This window comes from Apus apus, chromosome 20, assembly GCF_020740795.1.
Source record: "Apus apus isolate bApuApu2 chromosome 20, bApuApu2.pri.cur, whole genome shotgun sequence".
Classification (NCBI taxonomy): Eukaryota; Metazoa; Chordata; class Aves; order Apodiformes; family Apodidae; genus Apus; species Apus apus.
In genome coordinates this window covers 5,201,065-5,220,107 of record NC_067301.1, presented here as the reverse complement: position 1 = coordinate 5,220,107, position 19,043 = coordinate 5,201,065, and the positions used below count along the sequence as shown (strand labels likewise).

General features: G+C 45.2%; 1 protein-coding gene across 1 annotated transcript; it reads right to left on the bottom strand.

The window, feature by feature from the left end:
- Nucleotides 1-8: 8 nt before the first annotated feature.
- On the bottom strand, nt 9-17,778 carry PLOD1 (procollagen-lysine,2-oxoglutarate 5-dioxygenase 1). The gene is made up of 19 exons (XM_051637489.1): nt 17,595-17,778; nt 13,209-13,300; nt 12,899-13,035; nt 11,519-11,682; nt 10,929-11,041; nt 9,196-9,259; nt 8,008-8,105; nt 7,572-7,673; nt 7,332-7,463; nt 6,934-7,055; nt 6,147-6,251; nt 5,569-5,694; nt 4,621-4,762; nt 3,979-4,092; nt 3,636-3,701; nt 3,179-3,283; nt 2,658-2,804; nt 2,229-2,354; nt 9-1,964 (listed from the first exon to the last, which is right to left on the bottom strand). Exons 1-19 carry the CDS (start codon nt 17,674-17,676, stop codon nt 1,809-1,811), a joined length of 2,193 nt encoding a protein of 730 aa, XP_051493449.1. The 5' UTR covers nt 17,677-17,778; the 3' UTR covers nt 9-1,808.
- Nucleotides 17,779-19,043: the final 1,265 nt, after the last annotated feature.

The window sequence follows — 19,043 nt, the reverse complement described above, 5'->3', positions numbered from 1 at the left end:
CCGCGGCCTCCCCCTGGGGTGCGGGTTTAATGCGCGTTCACCGTACACCTCGTGACAAACGCCTCAGCAATTCCCGTCACCGCACTGGGCAGCGGGAAGACGCAACAAAATTAAGTGGGAAAACAAAACCACAACAAACCCTGTTGAATAAATACATAGAGCTTTTTGACATCATCTTAACGAACGGCCTGTTGGTTCATTCGATAACAAGAGAGTTCTGGATTTCACCTAACAAGATTTATTATTGTCCTGTTCAAACTGATTATCCCTGCCTGGACTTGTCTCCCTGGGGCACACGTGGCCTGTAGTCTTAGGTTTGTACCTCAAGAGCACCTGGGAAGCAGCAGAAAATGTTCTGTGTCACCTTCCTCAGATCCATTCCAATGGTAGAAAATGCCCTGCCAGAATGTGCACATCTGCTCTGCCTGCAGTAACGTGACCTGTCCTAGATGAACGGGCTCTACACCTGACAATCAGACTGAAGAAGCTGGAGGCACAAAGAACCAAAAAGAGGACTTTTTTTTTCCCCTAAGGACATGATGTGAATTTATTGCTTGTGAAACACCCTGGTCTGGCAGACCTAAAGCATAATGCTGTCTGACAGCAGGGCAGGTATCTCACAGGCAATGCCAGAAAATGTTTCTCCCTCTTCCCTCTCTAACCAGGAGTCTAAGGTGAGACAGATTTTTACACCTACCAGTTCACAACAATCAGCACTTTCCAGCCACTCATTTCTATCACCCTTGACCCCACTGGGGAAGTGTCAGGAGTGTTTTGGTTTGGAAACTCAAATAACAGAAAAAAACACTGAATAATTATTTCCTCTAAGTACCAGAGAACAGCTCTTTGATGGCCTATTCAAACTAGAGGCAAAGAAAATTCCCAAAACAATCTCTGAGAACTGGAATGAGGCTACCAAAGAGCACCAGGACCCTCTGGGTTGTTATCCAGAGGACTGATTAGAGCTTTTGACAATCTTAACATTGGATAGAAGAGACAATTCAGCAGTGAAGCCCTGACTGATGCAGCTGTTCTCAGCCTTCCCTTTCTTAGATTTTATCTACACACACTAACTTGGTCTGCATTTGTCTGGGCATGCAGCTCCTTGCAGCTGCAGGGAGAGAAGACTTTCTGTTGTCTCTTCAGATTAATCCCAGAGGTAAAGTATTATTAGCAGACATTCCTTTAGCTAACTGGAAGCACCTGTATTGCCCCTGCTGCTGCTTTGAGCTTTGTGATATGCTTCCAAGGACTGCAAAGAGGTAAGGAATCAGATGATCTTCAGGCTCTTATTACTGAGCTTCATCTGGTATGACAATTTAACTGTTATGACTCCTGGAGTCATCTCTCTGATTCGTTTCTATTTGGAATAGTATCCAGGAATTACTGTCTGATGTCCAGTCCTTTACATGCTGTGGATGAAAATGGGCTTCCAGCTACTTGGAGAGCAAACTTGTGACTTGCCTCCAAAAAGCTGGATTTCCAGTCCAAGAAAGTATTTTTGTAAAGCCAACCAATCAGTGGAGGTTCAAGTAAACCGCATTTCCAAGAAACAGCGGATGAGGAGCACAATCAAAAATGAAGGCACAAAATCTCCTTCCAAATTCTACAGCAATATTCCTAGATATTACCTGCAGTATCAGAGAGGGAGATATTCCAGTAGTGGAGTCTTAAAATATCATTGAAAATCAATATCCAAATAGCTTTGATCAATGCCTTAGAAACTCTCAGTAGCATTCCCTGTTTCCACTCAAAGTCAGCAGAGAGCAATGCCAGGGAAAGGTCCTTCCTCCCTGTAAGGCATGACTCTAGGGGTCAAGGAAGGACACTGCGATGTAACGGGTTCCTTTGGTGGTTGGAAGACCTTCATGATAGTGGGTCAGGCGTCCTGGGTGCATCAGGGTCCAGCCCTTCCGTGGAGCTCGAATGGAGCAATTGTAGCGCAGGAACCGGCAGCCTCCTCCCTGATGGACACAAAACCAGAGACACATCAGCTTGGGAAAAGCACCTCAGGGAAAGGGTCCCTGCCATCTCCTGGCAGCCCTTCTGCAACCGTGAGCAGGTGCTTGGGGAATCTCCTGTCTTCTGATATACTCAAAAATCTTCCTTCTACCCTAGCCCAGCCATTAATCGCAACCCTCTAGTGTGAAGAAGCCAGATATGGGGAAGAAAAGGGACTGCTCAGGAGGCTATACCACATTCTGGAGACACTGGCAAACCCTTCTTACCTCATAGTCTATCCCCACTCGGTTCAAAGCGATGTTGATGGTAAAGGTGGAGGCATCATGGTGGGGCATGAGAGAAGGCTGCTCGTCAGGCTTGTAGCGAACGACAAAGGCCAACTCGAACTGAGTCTGCAGGGAAGGAGAACAAGGTGCACATTGTAACAGGGCTACAGCAGTGTGTGCCTGCTGAGCTCCAGGGGGGCAGTATTTAAATTGCATCCCTCTACTAGGAGAGAAAGGAACAATAAGGCAGGAGAACATCACTGGGAAACTGGCTATTTTCTGATGCATATACTTCTGTCATACTGTAGGGTCAGCTCCTCCTGGGACATAGCCTGTGTATTGCTGGAGGATTCTAGCACTCTTTTCACACAGTTCTAACTGGAGGAGATGCTAAGCTGCCCACGAGTTTTGATGCTAAGGTACACATACCTTGGTATAGTATCCTGGGTACAATTTCTCTGTGATGGGTGCAATATACTCCAGAAGAAATTTATACCATTCCCTTTCAAAGCCAATTTGGTTCATGTGTATATCTATAGTTGGGACATTCTCATATCCTCCTTGTATTCTGCTGTCCTGAAATAGAATCATGAAAATACCCATAAGGATGGGAACCTTGGACTGCAGGAATGACAAGCACTAGCTTCTGGTAACTACAAATAAATATGACATTTATTTAGCAGAGTTTCCAGGGTGGAGAACTAATTTCAACCAATAATTAAAACCCAAGGTAAACAATATTGCCATCAGAAAGGCTGAACACCGTAGCTTCAGAGCACATAAAGAGGACTCAAAAAAATTAACTTACATTTAAGACTAGGAGCAAAATCAGAGTTTTTTCCAGGTTTAACTGTGAGATCTAGTTACTTCCTACAGGAGGCACTGTTACCACCAAAAAAGCATGGATAACAGAAGGCCCCAGAAATCACAAAGCTCCTACATTTTCTTACCGTGTTGTCACCTGTGGACCACTGGCCATAATGTTCCATTTCTTCCACCAGCTCATCACAGGCAGTGTCAGTGAATATGGGGAACCAGTAAACATCTGGGCAGGGCTGCAGAAAGTAGACAGAAAATGGCAGAAATAAGGACATGGGCTTGAGTCAAAAGGAGTAAGACTAAACTGACTGCAGACTTAGGCAGTTTAAGTGGAAAGCAACTAAAATATTGAGGATAGAAATTTGTCTTCTGATTTATGTGCCCCACTTCTACTTGAGATAGCTGGATGTGTACTCCTAGAAGAATGATTTGGCTCCAAAAATACTTTCAAGGTCATGTTTCCTCTGGATTTGAAAGACTAGGAGGTCATGCTGAACTGCTTCTTCCTGAGAGTGACAGTAGTGATGATGAAGGCATTGTCCTGATACTAATCTCCCAGTCTGATGGATAAGAGTGATGTTTTCTTACCGTTTCTACCAACTTCCCTTTCAGAGCTGCTGTGTAGTTTTCATGGATGTACTTTTCTCTCCAATCCTGCAATCAAAAGACAGGCAAACCAGTCATTTCTGTGAGACCTGGTTAAAGAGGCAATGAAAGGCCAGGTACTTGTGCAGCTGTGTTTCACAGGCTTTGAAGATCCTGGTCTTATGAATCATATAAAGACCCTCTCTTCAAATTCTGTGACTATGCTCCTCACCCCACCTGAGAGACATCATTATTACACAGGATAGACCTTCCTCATGGGTGAAGCTAGTCATGAGATCTTCACATGCCACACTGCTAAGCCTGCTGAGCACGCAGGTTATCTCACCTCAGGATTGCTGAATATTTGCCAGAGGTCATTGTGGAGGTGAGTTGTCCGGTAATTCTCCAAGGACAGTATGTGTCCAAACTGGTGCCGATTCGTCAGGTACATGAAGACTCCCTGCAGGCCACAGGGAAACAATCAACCTTTGTTTTCATGCCTCCCATATTTGTGAGCCACTATGAAATACAAGCACTGGACAGTTCCCCAGTGATGATGACTCTGCCCAAGCTGCTCATTTACTCATTCTTTCTCCTTTAGGCCTTCAGGTTAATTTCCACCCTGGATATGAGAACTTTGAAAGGTTATAGCCAGAGCCAGCAATTCTGTGCCTCCTCCCAGCCAGGGCTGGAAGTAGATCAGAGCAGCTGCTGTGAGATTAGGTTCTTCCTTCTTACCCTGTCAACCCCATTTAGAACAGCCCTGTATAACCCAAGAACAAAAATGTTATCTGCATTTAGAGGTCCCTGGCTCTGGGTGGTTTCACAGCAAGACAGGAATCCCACACTGTTCCAAGCCTGCACAGTACCGAGTAAAGCAAATTCCTCCTGTCCCATGCCCAGGCAGAGCTGAATGCCTGGAAACTACTGAATCTTGCCACCTCCACCATGCAGTTCTCCACTGCCAGCCTCTCCCTTCTCGACTGACCTGGTTCCGAACGTTGTGGCAGAAAGCCATGTCAGCATCCAGCTTGCCACTGTGGAACAGATCTTCCTGGTCAAGCTCCGACCGCAGAGCCTTGGCTTTGACCAGGTACACACTGCTGATGTAGGGGACATTCCAAAGCCCACTGAAACACAAGAGTAGGGAATTAAGACTTAAAATACCACTAAGGCTGGACTTGATAGGATGGCAGGCAGTATCAGCCAGGCTTGCCTAAATGAGCCAACTCAGAACAGGAGGGAGAAACCGTCTCCATACGGATTGTTATGCCAGGAAAAATCACTTCTATTGCTCAGAGCTTTTAAGCTGCACAAATGCTAGTCCACTGTGAAAGCAATTAATTGCTACTGTATGTTTTTGCTAGGGACATAATTAATGGCTTGAATCTCTTTCCAGAGAGATCAACAGTTTTTCCAGTGATTTAAAAAGAATTCAGAACCAACCAAAAGTGCATAAGCTGATTTCCAGCATTTACTGCACATGTAACAGCCTAAAAAACAGCAAAAAAAGAGGGCCCCTCAAGAACATGAATTATCCAACAATCATATTTTGTGACTTTTCCATTCAAGGATCACTTGGTATTTTCTGAAGACTATCTGATAAAGATTAAACAACACTCTACAGGATTTTAAGGATCACACTAACTATAATCCACAGATGGGAAGACATAACGTGAATATGATGAAGTCTTGAGTCAGGATTCTCAAACCCTTACTCTGGTCAGAAGAAAATCTGCCCCCAGTATGTTATGTTCTCCGCTCAGGGGAGAACACAGAGCAGCTTCCAATTGGGAGTGCAGACTTCTTTCCATTTCTGTACACAAAGAAAGTTGTGCTCTCTAGCTCTTCGACATGAGTTAGTTTGATGATCATGTGCTGCAGGAAGCTTTTCATCTGAGGGATTATATCAGTAAGAAACTCTCTGCATACTCACACCCTCCTCCTCTGAACAATATCCACATAATCTTCTGAGCGGGCATAGTATCCATCAGGGCTCAGTGCTCCCCAGAAATTTGACCACAGCTTCTCATGGCGACTCACCAGCGGGGCAATCACCAGCCTGGGAGGAGCACAGCAGAGAAAGGAATTGCAGGACAGGATGTTACCACAGGAAGAAAAGGAAAAGATTTACAAACCACAGGACTGTAAGAGTAAGATTCTCCCTTACTTACAGAGTTGCTGCTTCTGTTAACTCTGTAGGAATAAAATCCCACATAAGAAAAAGGGCAAATAAGGTCACAACCTCCTACCTAACTGCACTCTACAGCAGGTCTCTCAGAATCCAATTTGTTCTAGCAACTATATAAAAACAAAACTAGGGATGATTTATATCCACTGCCTAAAATCCAGGGATTACAACTGCAGTAAAAAAAGACCAAGTAAGAGGTGTTTGTCTAACAGTCCATCTGACACAGTTCTCCTAGTGCCTTACACACCTCAGGGATAGCAAAGCTCCCTGTATTCCTTGTGTGGACGATGACTGGGGAAGATTGCTCAGACCAAAGAACTCACTTGTTCTGTTCGATCAGGATCCTTAGAGTCTCTGTGTTCTTCAGAACGATCTCAGCATCCAGGCTGAAGTAATAGTCACAGTCAGGATCCTTTCTGCACAAATCCCTAAAGCCAGAGAAGAAAAGCCACATCAAAATCCTCCTAAAGCAGAGCAAGACAAGGGACAGAACACCAGGAAGTCCTTCAGCTTGTAGATTAAATGTCTTATTCCAAGTGCTCAGAGAAGCTCAGTTTAATGTAACAACCCATAGGGCTGGCATAGTACAAGCCCATCAGATTCAGTATCCAACAGCACACACTGAAACCCAGCCAAAATCACATTTAGCAAACTGGTTCCTCAGCTCAGACTGATGAGGTTCCCATTTACAGTTGGCCCAAATCCAGACCTGAGCTCAAACTCACACCTCCTGACCACAGAAAGGAAGATACTCTGCCACTGGCTCTTAGTTGTACTACTACGCTCCTTCTCTTCAGAGATACAGGGGCACATTCTTTGTCATCTATGACTGGGCCTATGGACTGCTTGAGATGTGGGAGGTACAGGGCCAGCCTTCTAACAGAGCAAAGGATCAGTCAGGACTTGGTTTCTGAAACCAGAAAAAGGAAGCTGCTGTGGGGGCAGATTTTTTTTTTTTTCCAATATATAATGAGCATCAGGAGTTAATGCAAGAAAAAGTGAAAGTAGAGAAACATCTGCTTGAAAATTATGATACTCAGAATGACTGGACTGCCTCAGTTTGGACACAGGCTGACTCTTCCAGCCCTCATGTGTGGCCTCTTCACTTACATGCCCAAGTTACGTGCCTCAGCATTCTCCACCTCATCATCTGGTCCAACCACTTTGATGGCGAGATATTCTTTGCCATGCTCTTCAACAAAAGAGTCCACCTGCATCAAGTGATGTTCTTCCTATGTCAAAGGAAAAATAAGAGAAAACAGATGAGATGGGCTCACCCCAGGCTGCTCAGCCTCCTGTTCTTGAAAATGCCAAATCAGATGAACAGCTCTTCCCACTTCCACATCTTCACAGCTGGATGGAGCAATCTTACAGGTGCCATTGGAGATAAGTACTGGGATTACACAGCCTGGAAGTCTAGTCAAAGGTTGCAAAGATGCCTAGAGTACAGGAAGAGGCAAACATTTCCCCCATATTTGCCAAGACCATCACAGGCCAACTTTACTTACATGATTGTGAATGAAGAGCTGGATTCGTTGCTTTGGGTAACGAAGGTTACGAAGCCGCAAGAAAAACTGGGAGAGGAAGGGGGTGGGCTGCTCGATGAAAATGCCAATCAGGATCATGGGCAGGGCCTCATCCTACAGTCAGTGAGAGAGAAGTGGAGGCTCATGTACCACATCAGACAGATAAGATCTCGTTGTAATTGTAAGACTTGTCTTGAGAGCTCTGAGTAGAATCAGACTTACCTTAAACCCTGTGAGGCTTCGCAGACCTTCATCACATACGGTGCAGCCAGTCTCAAACGTCCATATTTGAGGAATGTAGTTACCCAGGTAGTTCAGCTGCAGCTGCAAAAGGCAATTTGCCATGTTATTCATTATAGGGCAGGGGAGTTTCTTTGCATCCACCCCAGTATAACATCACATTTAACCAGAACTTGATTGACTTTCTTCTTGGACTAAAGATTCTGAAAAGCATGACAGCCTGAGGGTATAATTACACACTGATCTGTGAATCAGACTCATCTTGCTGCGATGGACCTGGACCACTTATTGTTTCTCAAATGTAAATGTAGCCAGGGGAAGTCAGCATATGGGAGGGCAATAAACTAATGCAAAGCCACCGTTTAGGCTCAAGTGTAACAAACACATATCAAATCTTTCCCTCAGAGTACCCACTTACCTTGGTGGGTCCATTTCCATGAATCACCACAGGCAGAGTGTCATACAACATGTTTCTTGCTCTCACTCGTGCGTTTTCAAACTTCAGAACTACCTCATCTGAAAATGACACAGCCACTGTGTTATCAGAGGAAGGCTCTTATTGAGAATTAGCAGCACAGCGCCTCATTTCTACTGAACAACTGCTGAAAGATGAAAGGATGGATGTGGATAACCATGCAGAAATAGTTTAAGGGCTAGAGATTGTATCTGAAAAGGAGGAAAAATGTTCAGAATGATCCTGTACGTTAACAGGAGGATGGAAGTTGGACAAAGTGCAGCTTGCTTGGCTGACAAATACGCCTCCTCCTGGGAACTGGCAGAAGCCAAAGTGAAAGAGTCTTTCAGAACTGGTGTTGACAAATTGTGCAGTGAAGAACAGCTACTCACAGCCAGGGAAAACTCAGGCCCTTCTCACCCACGCATTCTATGCACCTGCTCTCTCTTTTTTTCATCCCTGATAAAAGTTCATCCTCCTGACGGAGATCAACCACACAAAATCCTTTGGAAAACAGACCAGTACAGATCCAAGCTCTAGTCTGTCATTGTTATAATGAGCTCAGGAGCCAAAAGTTACACAGCTGTTACCTTTTTTCATCTGACTGGTATAAAGATGGAGTGGTGCAAGACTATACACCGAAAACATCAGGCAGTAATGAGAAGATGCCAAGACTAGCAAAATGCATCAATCAGCAGGTCAGGTGAGAAGCCTGGTGTGGACAGTGAGTGCTCACAGGCAGTGCCTGGCTGCCTCTCACCTTCTGTGGCATTCCAGACAGTTCTGAAGTGGAAAGACAGGCAAGCCCTAGGCAGGCTTGTTTGTATGTTATTACTTGTCCTGGAAGTCCCTCCCAGCTTAATCCCTAAGGCTAATACAATCTGACATGCTTGGAGATCAAAGTGGTGAGGAGGTGAAAAATGGAAAACCTGACCCGCATTCCCCCAAGTGAAGAGGGAATTGCAATAAGAACCTAGTTGGTCACAGTGGAATTGCAAATAAATCCCAGAACTTTGGCAGAGGCTTTTTAATGAGGCTTATTCTGCAGGGACAGGAATTTCTGAAATTTAATCCCTTCAGCCACAACTTTATTTCTGGTGTCAGCATGCTGTTGCATTCCAAGGAGAAATGAGCTTCCTTATCCCATCTCACCTAATGCTCCATTTAGGTTTTGGAAGATCCGGCTTCTTTGGTCTAGACTGATGTTGATACTTTCCTTGAAAAGAACGAGATGAATAACCTTAATTAGAACACAACTGGGCACCCATTCTTTACATGTGAGAGGCCCTATGCTGAGTGAAAATATATCACACTCCTTTAATCACTTCCATACTCTCCGAGCTCTGAAGCCTAAAACCAGCTCATTTTCACTTGAATCTGGGACAATCTGCCATTTTCTAAAATGATTTAAACATATTATATTATGCAAAACCATGCAAATAAACATTTTAAAGCTGCTCTGGGTGTGCCCGTAACAATACACAGCATATGAATGAAGTACACTTGCATAGTCATATACAGTACACTTCACAGTCATATAAACCCCATGTAAAATGTGCAGGAATGCCACAATGGCAAAAACATCTTTGAAATTTCTTGCCATCTATCTCTGGGCAAGTGTTACCCCAAGTGTTGCTCCAGGTACTGGTGTCAAACCAGAGCACAGCAGGGTGCAAGGCCAGCCTGTGCAAGCTTTGTTTTTATCCCTGCTGCAAGCCACACTCTGACTGGAGTTTTGTCAGACTAAAATCCAGCTCTGACTTAACAGAGTTCAATGTCCTTTCAGGCATCTATTAAGATTCATTACTGGGAAGGACAGCAGGGTGCTCACATCCGCTGTCTGAATGCCAAGTCAGTGGAATTACTCAGCCTTGGTGTGGCACAGGGCCAGAACTGCAGATGGGAACATTAAAAGAACGGCTCCTGTTAAAATATATGGGGCCATATTCAGATTTGGGGAAGTAAAAAACTGCAGCTGTTCTGAATTTTTTACCAGCCTTGCTAATAAAAAAAGTGCAGCTCCTTCTCTAATCAGCCTGAAAGCAGCTTCCTATTTCTACTGTTTCCTCCTGACTTTACTGTTCCAGTTTGACTCAGTTCCCATGCCTCTATGGTTCCCTCAGGGACAGACTGCACTGCACAATACACAACTGGGCAGGGACAACAGAAGCAGAATTACCCTGTGGGCTGGGTGATTTGGCCAGTGCACCTCATGGTGCTGGAATGGCAGTGGTGCTTCCAGGGTTCATTCCAGACTTCTACACGGTGCTACGTGCCCTGCTACATTGGCCAATGCAGACTGTCAGCCAGGATCTGGAGGTGTTAGCTGAAGGCAGTGGCAGCCTCTTTGTTCCAGCAGGGATACCCACTGAGATGCCTACAGTCCCTGTCCTGTGGCAAAACAGTGGCTACGAGGCTGTGAACATTTGTCTCATTCATCTGCTCAGGCCTCATCTGCCCCTTTCCCTACAATGTACTTCAGTGCTAGGTTGGATTGCACTGTGCTCTGCAAGGAGGACACACACAAGACTGGGTTTCACATCCCCAGGGAGGAGCAGCCACATTCAATAGCTTTAGTCATAAGCACATCCAGATACTGGTCTGAGTTTCCAGTATCCATCTTACCATTCACATTTTAAGCTTAAAGATAAAAACTGCTAATAACAGAACAAAGGGATAGTGGCTAGAATGCGAATTTTCAGAAAGGAAATGTGTAACTAGACCACCTAAGAACTTACTTTCCCTTGTAAGGATGTCAGAGCAGGAATTAAAAGTCAATACCTATGTAATTAACTTCTTTACTGTCAAAATGGATACTGCAGAGAAGATTAATAACAATACTTCTCAGATAACTCCTCTCAATCCCAAAATTTAGGTACACCTACTCTTTTTTCTGGATCCAAGAAGACATTTGTATAGAAGAGCTGGTCACTGTCATCATCCTCTCCTTTCCACTCCTCCACAAGCTTCTTCAGGTTTGGAGCATAACCTATGAATCCTGTGGGAATAAGTATGAAGAGGTGTTTTAACCCAGACAACCAAAACAGGGAAGTACTCCTGTGCACACACACTCTCACTTCTTTTACACAAAGTCTCACTCCACTCTGTATTGCTGAAGATAGACCAGCATTCAGCAAAGGTATGTACAGACCACACTTCCCAAGATGGAATGACACCAGGACCAAACCTGTAATCTTCAGCATGAGAAAAGCTCAGAAACCCACACCTTGAATGACAAGTCCCCCTGAAAAGGGAGAAGGTTCCTATCCTCTACAGGCAATGCATAGCTAAGTCTCCTGCAGGTAAAAGACAGCAGCATTCTTAGTCATTCCATCATGGCCTGTTAAGCACAGGCCTTCAGCTTGCATCATGTTCTATAAAGATGCTTTCCACACCTGGTCCCTTGCTACTTCTCTTTTAACTGGAGGAAAAAGGTGAGAGAGGTTCATGGCTGAAAGAAGGTTCTGCATCTTACCTCCAGAACCCAGGAAGCGCTTCCCATCTCGCACTTGAGGGTACTTGGCTTCCAGCTTTCTGTCAGGATAGATGTAGTTCTCTGCTGAGAAGACCACCTTGCTCTTGGCTTGTTTGAACTTCTTCAGCAGTTCTGAGGGGCCCGAAGCAAAGAGTACATCGTAGCTAAAGTAAAAGAGAGACCAGAAACAGAAAGGAATGGAGTCAGAAAAAAATGTCAGCACAAAAAGTTTCTACAAACAGCTAATTCTTTAGGAATCCCTTTCTTTTAGTTCTGCTCCACACTACTGCATTTTTGTTATAATTGTAGCTAATTCAAGTGCTGTCTTATTCATGGAGTGGAAAATGTTACTTTCCAGTGCAGCAGATTCCACACTGGCTTGAGGCAACTTACACCCATTCTTATTTTTACAAAGTTTTCGCTGATGATAAAAACAAATCTTCCAAGCTGGAAAACACTCTCATCTCTCCTTCCCATTTGGAACTGTGAAGCCCTGGTGCCCTCACTGTTTGTAACAACCTTTTACTTATTGGAGGAATAATTACTCTGCCATTCCTTTCTAGAATAAACAAACCCATAGGTCAGGCTTTTTACATCTTCTGGCATCCTGCCACCCTGCACTGAGCTCCCTGCAAACCTTCAGGAGGAACCTCTACTGGACACTGGTCACTGGATGCTGCCCCTCCAGCCCCTCTCTTCAGTACTGGGTAGAACTGACTAATTCCCAGGCCACACTCCCAGTATGAGACTGGCTTTTTCTGCAAGAGGATTTGCATATATCAAGCTCATTTTGGTTGCTCATTCCGGAGATTAATCATTCCCAACTTTTCTAAACACACATAAAACACTTGGAGCTGCAAGAGATGATGTCCTAGCCATCTGAGCTAGAGACACACAGGGATCCCAGCCCTGCCTGTTGCTGGGCATATGAAAAGAGACCGAGACTCCAAACCATCCTTTTCCCTCTTCACATTTCTCTGGCAGACTAGTTCTTGGCTCTCAGGGTTGTGCTGCAGCCTGCCTCACCTTATAAAACAAATAACTCTGGTAAGAAAGGCCTGCCTAGATCCACAGAAATTGTCTGCTCCTTCTCTACAGATAGAGGCAGCCAAATTCCACCCTGGCAGAAACAGGTGTAATGCTATCAACTTTATACAACAGTTGGAATCAGCCTATTTTGATCAGACCTTCCCAGCTGCCACGATGCAGCTCTGAGCAACTCTCAGGCAGCTGCAGAGAATTCAGGGGGAAAAAAATACTGGAGAAGGTCTGGACACACCTTCCAAAAGCAATCTACTTCACAGTTAATTTCTTCTTAGTAAGAACAGGTCCAAACACCTTTATGATTCAATTAATGACAAATATGTCCCAACCCATTACCTATCTATGAAAAGGATGATCAAGTCTTCCTTATTCGCATACTGCTTCAAAGCTGCTTTCAAGAGACGGACCTTCTGCCCACCTCCTGCTGGATTCTGGTCATCTCCACCCAGCCATTCCTCATCCAGTCCCAGTACCTGAAAAACAACAGGCACAGGGTCTACTGAACAGTCATTCTCCCAGCAAGACTCCCAGCAAAGGACCAGAACCCACAATCATACGAGTCCTGGCAACTTGCAGTGCAAATCACAACAAAAAACCCAGCATCAGCTCCCTCTGAGCAACCACCACTGAGGCTGCTGACCATCACCTGGACTTTGTAGTTGAAGAACTGGGCTGATCTTCTAAAGCGTTGGAATCCCTCAGTCTTTTTGGTGGCAACAGTAAGGACCAGCAGGTTTTCTGCACACAGGAGAAAGAACAAGAGACACATTCAACTTGAGTTGTTTGCACAAACAGCTGTTCTGTACCTAACAAAGAGGCTTTACTAACAGATACTGAGCCAAGGCAGGGATCAATAGTCTTGAAGGTACTTAACAGATTTCACAAAAGTAAGTAAAAATCCAACCATTGAGAAGCAGGTAGCTTTCCCAGTCCATTCTTTAAGCTAATCATGAATCCAGCCATAGAATCCAGGAGTCCCAACTTTTGAGCAGTCAATGCTGTTCATGGACAGAGGTTATGTCTGTTCTATATGACACTGACAGGTGTCCAGGTTCATTTTAAATCAGGCAAGGGAGGTAGTTTAGCTGTGGATCTACCATACCCTGCTGAGAGGAACACAGCTTGCTTACACCTCACTCCATCATCTCTACATCACACTCCACAAAAGCAAGACTGTTCCTTTGCAGCAGAGATTAGAACTTGGCCCTGGGTATAAAATGAGAGATTGTGTAAAGATACAATTTCACTGCATGAGTTATGAGCTAGAAAAAGAAAACAGGATGTATTAAGTGTTTTTTCTCCCTGCTTCTGAAAGCTACAATTCTCTTTTCTCACATAGAGTATAAAGGAAATTAAACTTGAAGATAAAAGATAGAACTACTACAAAATGCCCACTTGGAAGTGATCCATGTAGTGCAGCCTGCTTCCCATTCCTCACAGAGTTGCTATTTTGTCACTCAGTATTTAATGGGTGTAAGGAAGACCAAAATTAGGCTGAATGCAATTATTCCCTCCCGTGGCTGCCTCAATTTTCTCCTTGCATTCCTGAGGTGTTTTCCAGATTTTTTCATACACACAATGTGAATTTAATGCTACCATAACATTCATTTACATTCTCCTCCCAAACTTGCTTTTCATTTCCAGTCCCTTAAAAATGACAAAAGTAAATCCTGAAGTTTCTGAAAAGAAGTTTCAGAAGTTTCTCTGTAGTACCCCTGGAATAAGATTTTTATGTGGAAGCTCTGGTTTCTTCATTGTGATCAAATGCTATACTCATCTTAACACTTCTGCTTAAGTAGGAATCTCTATAGGCCCTGGCAACAGTGCTTAGATGTGCATCCTGGCCATGAGATTTTAACATTGGAAAATACCAGGAAAAACTAAAAGCACATTTTCTTGGCTTGAGCAGGCTTCTTTTGGATCAATGATTTTTTTTTTTTTCAATGGATATACCAGATGAATCTTCCTCATGTATCCAAACTGATAATCTGATCTTAGAGAGGATGGGTCTAGGAGCTGGAGTGCTAAAGAGACCTGACAAAGGCAACTGAAGTAAAAATTGTGTGACTCCAAGTTAGGAATAAAGAGGATGTTCCCAAGGAATTCCTATAAGCCTTTATCTGCATTAGAATAAAAAGAGAGGAGAGGCTGAAAACAGTCAATAAAAGGTCAGCTCTGTATTTTATTAGACATTCACACAGACAGGCAAAGGGAATGATAAATAAAAGAATATGAATCCTGCCTTTGGGTACTTTTTAAAGGCAGATTTTTAGATGTATGAAGTACACTCCTAATCCAGCTCTTTCAGCACACTCCAGTTCCTTGTGTCCTCTCCAGTCAGAGTGTGCAAACAAATGAGTAAAATATGTATCTCCTCAGGGAATATGTTAAAGTAATTAAAGTTTCTAGCCACATGATGGCAAGCAGAAAACCATGGCAGCTTTACTAGCTAGCTCTGAACTCATGGTTTCTAAGAAGGTGAAGATCACACTGCCAATGAAGAGAGGGGTAAATGTGCATTTGCCAGAGAGGAATGCAAAGACAAGCATCAAATTCTAGTACCTGAAAGGAGAAGAGAAGCACATGATAAAGAAGGAAAGAAAGAAAGGAGCCTGACTGCTATGCAATGATTTCAGCCTGAATTATCCAACACCTCACATTAAATAAATCACTAATTCATTTCTATGCCACCACCCCCCAGAAAGCAACAGTTTCTGACATGACTGCCAGAAGTTTATTAGGCAAGATGTGAGAGCTAAATGCTCACCCAGAGGAACAGGAAGCAGTGTCGTGTTTCTAAGACAGAAAAGGTTTCACCCTGCAAGGCGTGACCTCACTGGAGAAGGGAAAAGCAGCACAGAGACAATCATCCACCCCAGCAGAATTCCAAGTCACAGATTCTCTTCCATTACTGGTCTGCGGGGTAGGACTCCGAGAGACATTAAGCTCAGTTTCTGTTTTAAGAAATCCTTGCAGTAGCGAGAGCTTTCCATCTCAAGAGACATTCCTCCAGTCCAGTACCAGAAGCCCGTGCTGAGCTGTGCTGCCTCCGCTCCTTCTTTAACCCTTTTTTCTCTTTCTCGAAGGTTTTGCTGAACCCTGGTGCCGCTGGCAGGTATTGCCACAGGCAGGTATTGCCACAGGCAGGTATTGCCACAGGCAGAGCAGTAAACCCTTTTAGTTTCAGTATCGCATTTTAAAACCTTCAAAAGCAGATTTATGCTTCCCTATTTTCCATGTCACTGTACTTTTCATATGTAGAAACAGTAGCCTATTCTGTTTAGCTGGGCCTCCCGGACTCAGATACTCCTCAGGCCATGCTGACAATTACAAATCATATAAACACATTTAACAATGGTATAGCTGCAAAATATGAACATGGGGTTCATGAAGCAAGCACTGGACTAGGAAGCAGGGGAGCTAGACTGTACTGCTAGCTCTGCTGTGCAACAAGCAGCCCATCTCACTGTCCCTCTGGTTTTCCATCTGTAGAATGATTACAGAAGACACTCACCACTTTGTAAGGGTTTTTGAGCACTACACATTCAAAGGATCCTGTAAGGACAAACACTGGCACAGGGACTCTTGATACCAACATCAGAGTTAAGTGACTGGGTAGACTTCTGAGTTTTTACAAAGAGTGAATTGATGAGTAGGTGACGAGTTCAGCAACAAAAAATTTGAGTCATTTACTTCTGCCCTGCCTCCACAGGAGAAGCACAGCTGCAGCTGCATTTTAGGACATGGAATTAATTTACCCCTAGGCTGTGCTTTGGGAAATCTTACTTTGCCACTTCCTGTTATGATAGTGCCCAAGAATATACTAGTAATATGGGGATCAAACAGAAAAAAAATCAGTGCACAATGTAATAGTGGATAATATCATCTCTGTATTAAATTTACATTTTCAAAAGGTTGTGGATTTTTAAAAAATATTCAGTTAACTACAAACTATGCTTAGGGCTGCTGCAGAGATGTAAAAGAACATGCAAGACAGAAGACAAGTATCATTGTGTACATATTACTCTGGGGAAGCTCAGGCACAAACAAGGTAAGACCTTCTTTCTTCCAGACATGCCAGCAGTGAGGAGTTCAGAAAGCAGTTAACTTCAAATCCCTCTTCTTAACCAACATACCTCATGCTCTTTTCCCAGCACCGAATTTCTCTAAGTGCACTAAAACCTTACTAAAAACATGGAAGATTCAGTGCATGTAAGGAAGGCAGGACAGCACAGAGATTAATTTCTTACTTCTACTTGTCTAATAGTTACCCTGACTGCAGAAACAATTTTGCTTTAGTTATGCCACTAAAGAATTCCCTTCCCCATTAACTGCATTATTACCGAGTAACATATATAGTAAAGGTAATTATACCAGAATCAGATATTGTGAAGAGAAATACTCTAGGTAACAAGATGAAATTTCCTCTTAATTGCCACTTCTCTAATGAAGACAGAGATAATCATGCAAGCTTCTTGGCAGAGTGACAGTGTGTGAACCTCTCTGTCAGCCTGGCTGACACTGCCTCTGCCCTGACCTGCTGTGCTACCAATTAATCTTCAGAGCATCTACCAACTTTTAGGTGCCATTGATGTTATCTGAGAAGCATCTAGGGTGTCAGGGAAGCACACGGTGGCCAGTCGGGGGTCACACGCTCTCTGTCACCTAGTTCTTGAACTTTTTAAAGTTCAAAAGCAGGAAGGGCTGACCTAGGTGGGATGCAACCCATGGGACTGCGAGTACTTCACTGGGATGAAATGGTGCCGAGGGCTCGCCTCGCACAACTCAGAGCTGTGAGCGCCTGTCTAGTAACTGGGGTGCGGGAGGACCCCCAGGGCAGCCCGGGCACCACCCCAGAGCTGGGAGGGCCCAGGGGCTCGGACTCCGCCGCGGGCACCAGCCTCAGGCCGGGCAATGCCTCTGAGCTGGGCCGGGGCGCTAAGGACAGCGGTGGCACCAACAGCGGGTGTGCCCGCTCCTCAGCCCGGCCAGCAGCTCCCCGGTCCCCCCCTGCCCCCCAGACCCCCCTTACCTTCCCGCTGGGAGGCACGGCCGCCCCCCGCCCCGAGCAGCGCCAGCAGCGCCCAGGGCAGCAGCAGCGCCGCGGGCACCATGGAGGCGGCTCCTCTGCCGGACCGACCCGGCCGACGGCGGCTCCAGAAAGCTGCGGGGCTGCCGGAGCCTCTGCCACGCACCAGACCCGCCCGGCGGGGACGGCCCGAGGAAGCGGGAGGCGGCGGCTCCTCCTCCCGGCCCCCGCGGGAGGCGGGCAGGCAGCGGGGGCCGCTCGGGGGGGCGGCAGGAGGCTCCGGGGCTGGGGCTTGTGCGGAGCCTTTTTCAGGGACGCGAAGCTGATGGGCTTGGATCCCGGAGCTGCAGCCGCTCCACCCGGGGGGCCTTGCTGCCGGGGGGCTGCCAGCAGGGGGGTCACAGCCCCCGGGGCAGCGGGTCCGCAGGGGAAGAAACCTGCATTTAGAAAGGTGAGGCTGAGGAGGAGGAGGGGGCTGAGTTTCTGGCCAGCTTCCGTTAGTGCTGGGCTGCGTCTGGTCGGCACAGTCATTACGTGTGAAACACGCAGAACAGAAAGGAATTGTGCACAAATCTGGAAACCCTTCTTAAATACCTTCTTCCCACCTGTCATGTATTTCCTTGGGGAACAGAAAATCTGCTGCAGTCTTGTTTCCTGCACGAACTTTTTCTCTGGCAACATATTTCTGTTCAGGTCTTAAATTTATCTGTCCTTGTGCTGGGTTTTCTTGGACTAGCCCTGATGACTTATCCATGCATCTTTTTCTCCCTGCTTTGTAACAGCATCTTCCCAAAAAACTACCACTACTATTTGTTTGTTCACTGAGAACATTCTTGAGTGTTTTTTTCCATTCCCTCTTCCCAAAGCAGGAATTCCCTCATAATTACCAGGCAAACAGAATACTCCTCATGCTCAAATGATGTGCAGCAGGCAGTAATCCAAGGAAACACTAGTTTTCCCTAAGATGGTGATTCAGAAAACTTCCTTTTGCAAAGCTGCCAGTTTCATTAACTAAAAAAAAATAATAAAAAAAAAATAAATTAAAACATACTTTTGCTTCAGATTTCATCAGTACCTTGCAGGCCCAGACAAAGCCCCTTCAGCAGCCTCAACATGTTGAGCCAGGAGCCACAGCAACAGTGCTCAGCCCCTCACCTTCAAACCTCTGACTCAATCTGGAGTTTTAAACATTGCAAATTAAACCTCCCCCTTCTAAACCAGAAGGGGTTTTGCACACTAGAGATCGGGCGTGCATCTTTGTTTATACTGCCATGGACAATCCCCATTTGACAGCCCTGTTTGCATTCTGCAGCTGTGCCAACCCAGCAAGCACGATTTTGTTCCCGTTTCGATGTTTCTACTGCTCCGTGCTCTCTGAGCTGGCTGCCTGTCTTTTTAAACAGAGGCAGCTGCCAGTGCAGATGTTGCAGTGAGTACGTGCAACACGTGCTC